This window comes from Eptesicus fuscus, chromosome 6 (genome assembly GCF_027574615.1).
Source record: "Eptesicus fuscus isolate TK198812 chromosome 6, DD_ASM_mEF_20220401, whole genome shotgun sequence".
Classification (NCBI taxonomy): domain Eukaryota; kingdom Metazoa; phylum Chordata; class Mammalia; order Chiroptera; family Vespertilionidae; genus Eptesicus; species Eptesicus fuscus.
In genome coordinates, this window is record NC_072478.1 from 13,930,511 (window position 1) to 13,936,626 (window position 6,116).

The following is a 6,116-nucleotide window of genomic DNA, read 5'->3' on the forward strand; positions in this document are numbered from 1 at the left end:
TCAGCCACTCTCCGTTGGTGACTTCCCACGCCAGCTTTTGGACCCGAGTTGTTGCTCCCCAGAGAGCTGGCATTGGCTGTGTGGAAATTATCTCTCACTGACTGAAAATGCAGGAAGCTTGAGCTTGAAACTCACTCATCAAAAAGAAAAAACACACACACAGAGCAAGAAACCACAGGGCTTATCAGCCTGTCGTCATCAAGCAGACTAGAATAGTGCAGAGAACTCTAGGCAGAGAGGAAATGAACTTGAGAGAAGGGGGAACACACAGGGCAGAGAGGAGAGAAAGAGGGCGGGAGGGGAAGGCGCGAGCGGCAGGGCAGGGCCCGCGATGGTGGGAGGATGGAAGACTTGGCGGTGAAGCAGGGCTTCCTGTACCTTCAGCAGCAGCAGACTTTTGGAAAGGTAGGAGGAGGCGGGCTGGGCTGGGGGCTGCCAGAAGTTCCTGGGGAGGAGAGGGGTGCGCCCAATGTCCCCAAACCCTTTCAGGGTGGCGGGGGGAGTGGGGGGAACTGTACCATCACCACGTTAGACCCAGAGCTTGGCTTGGGAGGGCTCCTTCCTCAGCAGCTGCTCGCCTCCCCCAGCAGGCCCCAAACTGTGCTCTTTGCTGATGCTGCTCCCCGGGGGGAGGGGAGCGGATGAGGAAGGCTCCAGCCCCCTCTCTTGCCTCTCTTGCTCCGTGGTGGCTTCTCACGGGGACACCTTGGAAGGGAATGGAAGAAACAGCGGAGGGGTCATTCAGGATTGCTGTGGTGGTTCCTTCCTTCCCTGCCCCACGGGGTAGGTTTGGCTGGTGTTAAGCTTGAGCGGAGCCCCAGTGTGTCCAACCTCCTTCTCCTTCTTTGGCCTCCTTAAATGAGGAAGTCCTCTTCCCTCAGCTGACCCACACAGGGCACCCCTCTCCTCTCCCCTCCTGTCCTCTCCTGTCCTCTGCTCTCCTCTCCTCTCCTCTCCTCTCCTCTCCTCTCCTCTCCTCTCCTCTCCTTTCCTCTCCTCTCCTCTCCTCTCCTCTCCTCTCCTCTCCTGTCCTCTCCTCTGCTCTCCTCTCCCCTCCTGTCCTCTCCTGTCCTCTGCTCTCCTCTCCTTTCCTCTGCTCTCCTCTCCCCTCCTCTCCTCTCCTCTCCTCTCCTCTCCCTTCCCCTCCTCTCCCCTCCTCTCCTCTCCTCTCCTCTGCTCTCCTCTCCTCTCCTCTCCTCTCCTCTCCTCTCCTCTCCTCTCCTCTCCTCTCCTCTCCTCTCCTCTCCTCTCCCCTCCTGTCCTCTCCTCTCCTCTCCTGTCTTCTCCTCTCCTCTCCCCTCCTCTCCTGTCCTCTCCTCTCCTCTCCCTTCCTCTCTCTCTCCCCTCCCCTCCCTTTCTGTCCATCCTGTCAGGAGATGAGGTGGGAAGATCCCGGAGGGTCACCTGAAGTTCCTGGAGATAAGGCCTTCTACAGAGCGAGATGCTGGTCTGCAGTCTGGGCCCGGGCGCTGTCCCCCTCCCTCCCGGGCATCAGCGACTCACAAGCTTTCCCTCTTCCGTGTGGACCTCCTGGGCCTGCCTGCCTGGCCGCCTCGAAGGCCACCTTCACTGTGCTTTTCCTGCCTCCGGCTCTCTCTGCTGTCATCTCGGGCGTTTTCTTGGCTGCTTGCGGTGGCTCTCAGTTCCAATGCTTTCCGATTCCTCAGGCCGGCTTGCCTCCTTGGGTCTCCTGGGATCTTTACTTCTCGCCCCGAGCTGCTGCCCCAGCCCCTTCCCATGGATCCTCCACTCCCCTTTGGTCACCATCTCTCCATCTCTGGTTGGCTCCCTCTCGGCACCTCCCTGCCACGCACCTGGGTTCAGAAATGGCGCAGGTTCGGGGCCGTGCTGTACGGACAGTCGGGCTGCGCCTTGGCCCGGCTGGAGCTCCAGGAGGGCCCGGAGAAGCCGCGCCGGGGAGAGGCTGCCCGGAGGGTGATCCGCCTCAGTGACTGCCTGCGGGTGACGGAGGCCGGCGGGGAGGCCAGCAGCCCCAGGGACACCAGCGCCTTCTTCCTGGAGACCAGGGAGCGCCTGTACCTGCTGGCCGCCCCCACTGCCGAGCGTGGCCACTGGATGCAGGCCATCTGCCTCCTGGCCTTCCCGGTGAGCTGCCCAGGGGTGCAGGAAGGGCCCCGGGGTGGGCAGGAGTTGTGAGAGCCAGGGCCAGGGTGTTGGGGGGCAGGCCCTTGGTGGGGGTGACCCCAATCCAGAATGCAGACAGGGCAGCAGGCTGAGTGTGCCCTGAAAGAAAGCCGGGGCCGGAGGTGGGGCTTGGGCTTGGTGACATGGTGAGACCGGCCTTGTCCCCAGGGCCAGCGGAAGGAGCTGCCGGGGCCGGAGGGGCCGGGCAGCGGGCCCTGCATGGAGGAGAACGAGCTGTACAGCAGCACCACCACAGGTGAGGGGCTGCCTGCTCTCCCGGGGCGCGGGGGGAGGAGGTGTGGGCCGGCAGCGCGTCTTCCTGCTTGTGGTTGTCCCCGGCGTGGCCAGCCCCTTACCAGCCTCTCCACATGGCTTCCGGGCCTGGCCAAGGTGGAGGAGCCTGGCTGCCTGGACGGCCAGCCCTTCACCCCGGGGTTCACTCCCTCTTGCCCAGGCCCTGCTGGTGGGAGAGGGCAGGGCCGAGGGGTCCACGGAAGGTGCTGCTCTTGAACCCTCTGTCGTTAGGACCTGGGCAGCTTCTGGAGAATAAAAAAGGCTTTCTTTCTGTGGCTCGAAGGGGTCCCGTGGGAGGTTTCTGCTGACAAGGCCCCCCTCCCTCCTCTTGCCATCGGTCTGGTCCTCCGGGTGGGTGGGGGTGGGCAGGAGGGGCAGGATACGGGGCACCCAGTCTCCACCCCGCAGAGGGCACGGGGGCATGGGCAGTGGGTGAGGGGCTGAGAGCGGGGAGGGCAGGGCCAGGTGCACCTGCCGCTGAGACAGTAGGGCTGGGGGGAGAGATGAGACAGAAAAGACAAGGCTGTGGCTCTGGCAACAGGTCGGAAGGATGTGGGCACGAGGTTGGGGCGCATGTGGCTGGGTCACGGTGCCTGCTGGGGTGGGAGCGGTACCTGGCATTTGGGGGAGTGTGACCCGGCACAGAGCAGGTCACGGGGAGTGAACGCCACTCTTCTATGACCGCTGGCCGCTCACTGGGAGAAGGGCAGGCTGCGGTCCCCCTTAACAGACTTCTCTCCCCTCCTCCCCAGGGGCCCCCTGCAAGGAGTTTGCTGTGACCATGAGACCCACGGAGGCCAGTGAGAGGTGCCGGCTCCGGGGGGCCTACACCCTCCGGACTGGAAAGGGTGCCCTGGAGCTGTGGGGGGGCCCTGAGCCGCGTGCCCTTTTGTACGACTGGCCCTACAGGTTCCTGCGGCGCTTTGGGCGGGACAAGGTGAGGGGGGGGGAGAGGGGAAGGGCTGCAGCAGGTGTGGAGGGGGAGGAAGAGGGTGGGGGAGATTGTCAGGGAGACGCAAGGGCCCTGTGAGGACGAGTGGGAGGAGGAAGGAATGGGGAGAAAGGCCCGAAGGAGGAGATGGGAAGGGAGCAGAGGAGGAGGCGGGGAGCGAAGAGGAGGCCGAGATGTGAGACAGGGAGAGAGAAGGTGGAGGTGGCGGAGCGGGAAAGGAGGCTGGGAGAGGAGGCCGGGAAATGAGGCCGGGAGAGGGAGCAGACCGAGGGGCAGGTGTTCCTGAGGGTGAAGTATGTGCCCAGCTCCACACTTGGATGGAGGAGGGAGGATGAAGGGAGAGGAGAGCGAGGGCTTTGTTTGAAGGAGAAACATGGAGGAAGGGAGCAGAAGCAGCTTGGGGAGAGGGCTCGGCCGGTCCCCGTGGGGCAGGCTGGACGTGATGGGTTTGAGTCTCGGAGCTCGGTCCAGGGGAAGCAGCCCTGACCTGTGGCCTAGCCAATTGTCTCCCCTCCCTTCTCCTCCCTCCCCCAGGTAACCTTTTCCTTCGAGGCAGGGCGGCGGTGCGTCTCCGGAGAGGGCAACTTTGAGTTCGAAACGCGGCAGGGCAATGAGATCTTTTTGGCCCTGGAAGAGGCCATCTCTGCCCAGAAGAATGTGCCCCCCGCTGGGCCGCAAACCCAGCCAGCCCCAGCCCCAGCCCCAGCCCCAGCCCCAGCCCCAGCCCCAGCCCCAGCAGCGCTGCCCCGGCCCGAGAGCCCGTACTCCCGGCCCCACGACTCACTGCCACCGCCTTCACCCAGCGCCCCTGCGCCCACGCCCCGGCCACGCGGCCCGGAGGGGGAATACGCAGTGCCCTTCGATGCCGTGGCCCGGAACCTGGGGAAGAGCCTGCGGGGCATCCTGGTGGTCCCGCCCCAGCCCCGGGGTGACCCTCTGTATGACAGCATCGAGGAGCACCGGCCGTCCAGATCCGACCACATCTATGACGAGCCCGAGGGGGTGGCAGTCCTGTCCCTGTATGACAGCCCACAGGAGCCCCGGGGGGAGGCCTGGAGGAGGCAGGCCACAGCCGACGGAGCCCCCAGCGGCCCCCAGCACAGCTACCCCGTGGGGCAGGACTTCCCTGCTTCTGGCCTGCCGCAGGAAACCGAGTATGACAACGTCATTCTGAAGAAAGGCCCCAAGTGATGGTGGGTGGAGAGTCTGGAGCCCACGGAATGCCAGCACCGAGGCGGGCCTACCAGGAGGGGGCTGGAGGCTGGCGAGAAGGAGCGGGAGGGGGAAGGCAGGCCTCCCTTCGAGCTGCTGCTGCTCACTCCTGCCCACTCCGCCCAGGAGCCTCCCTCCGCTCCTCGCACCACAACCCGAGGACTCGTCCCTCCCTGGGTCTGCTGGGTCTGCTGCCTGAGTCATGATCCCGAAGCAGGAAGAATGCCCCGAAGAGACCCACCCTCCTCCTACCCTTTCCCACTTCCTCTTGTTCTTTCCCGGGTCTAAGGGGATCAACCTCAGGCTTTCAGGACAGAAGAGAAAAGCGTGTCGGCAAGTCGCTGGCTCCCCGGGCTTGCGCAGGCCTCCAGGCTCGCAGGGGGCGCTGCAGCTCTCTGCAGGCGTTGGACTTCTCTGTGGCATTAAACGTTTCTGAGGTGTTTTTGTGTGGCGAGTGCTGTGGGGCGGGGACGGGACAGCCACAGCCTCCCTGGTGGGGAAGGAGCGCTGCTCTCGGCGATTCATACGCCTCTGCCAGCGGCAGTGTCCTCTCTGGTCCCAAGCATCTGAGCCGGGATCTGCCGAAGTCGGGCCACCCCGGGAAAGATGTTCAAGCATCCCTAACCCCTTGCTGGTGCAGGGCCAACATCAGAAAAAGTGGGGAGTGGGTGTCTGTGGGAAGAGCTAGACTGGGGGACAGGAACGAGTTGGCAGTTTTGAGCCTCTCCTGGATGAGGAAGGAGTGGAACCCACTCCACCCCTCACCCTGGTGGGGTCTTGCTCTCTTTGTAACAGGAGGGGGTTCTACCACATGGGCTTCCTGCCCTGTCATTCTCCACAGGCCTGTGTCCCACTCGCCCACACGTCGGGGCCCATGCACTCTCTTCCTCAAATCCTGCTTTCGTGGCAGTTCTGCTTCCAGCCAACCGGCCAGCAGCACGGAGCACCGTTTGTAGGCTCCAGACTGCCCTGGTCTTGAGAGGCTGACAGGCCAGAGGGGGTGGCGACAAGGACATGGATGTCCGTCATGAGAGGAGGGCTTACGTACCGTAGGGTGACTCAGGGCCTTGGGGTCAGAGGAGAGACCTCGGGGTTCATTGGGGGACCAAGAAAGGCTTCCTATGGAAGGTGGCATTTGAGGTGGACCTTCAAGGGGGGAGGGACTTGATGAAGATTAAGGGCGTGAAGAAGAGAGCATCCTGGGTAGAAAAGCCGGAGCGAGTGAAGGTCGGGGAAGGTGCGGACAGACTCAGCAAAGCGCTCTCCATTCCTGTGGAGGGAGCCTTCGGCCCTCTGGTTGGGAAGGCGGGCCCCAGCCATGTGGTGGAGGAATTTGTACGTGATTAGAGGGAGGGAGGAACGACAAGGCTTCTGAGTAGAATCCCCTAAGAGCTGCACACTGGGGCTAAAACCCCGTGGAAATGGACCGGGCGCAGGGTGGGCCGGGGCTGAGCTGTAAGAGGAACTCAGAAGAGACTGTGGATTCAAAAGACACTGTAGAGAGGTGGCCTGG

At 63.6% G+C, this 6,116-nt stretch overlaps 1 protein-coding gene across 3 annotated transcripts; it reads left to right on the top strand.

Moving 5' to 3' along the window:
- Positions 1 to 299: 299 nt before the first annotated feature.
- DOK2 (docking protein 2) lies at positions 300 to 5,037 on the top strand. 3 transcript variants are annotated; one of them, XM_028160654.2, is made up of 5 exons: positions 300 to 405; positions 1,825 to 2,106; positions 2,314 to 2,401; positions 3,192 to 3,376; positions 3,926 to 5,037. In XM_028160654.2, the coding sequence occupies exons 1-5, from the start codon at positions 343 to 345 to the stop codon at positions 4,580 to 4,582; spliced, it is 1,275 nt and encodes a 424-aa protein (XP_028016455.2). In that variant the 5' UTR covers positions 300 to 342; the 3' UTR covers positions 4,583 to 5,037. The 3 variants fall into 3 exon arrangements, with proteins under 3 accessions (XP_028016455.2, XP_054572780.1, XP_028016454.2); XM_054716805.1 differs by lacking the exon at positions 1,825 to 2,106; XM_028160653.2 differs by lacking the exon at positions 300 to 405 and having other exon boundaries at positions 1,343 to 2,106.
- The last annotated feature ends 1,079 nt before the right edge of the window (positions 5,038 to 6,116 follow it).

Coding starts and splice junctions, on each gene's coding strand:
- DOK2 (XM_028160653.2), top strand. CDS start 1,738: ATGGATCCTCCACTCCCCTTTGGTCACCATCTCTCCATCTCTGGTTGG. Junction 2,402..3,191: donor GTACAGCAGCACCACCACAG/GTGAGGGGCTGC, acceptor CCTCCTCCCCAG/GGGCCCCCTGCAAGGAGTTT. Junction 3,377..3,925: donor GGCGCTTTGGGCGGGACAAG/GTGAGGGGGGGG, acceptor TCCCTCCCCCAG/GTAACCTTTTCCTTCGAGGC.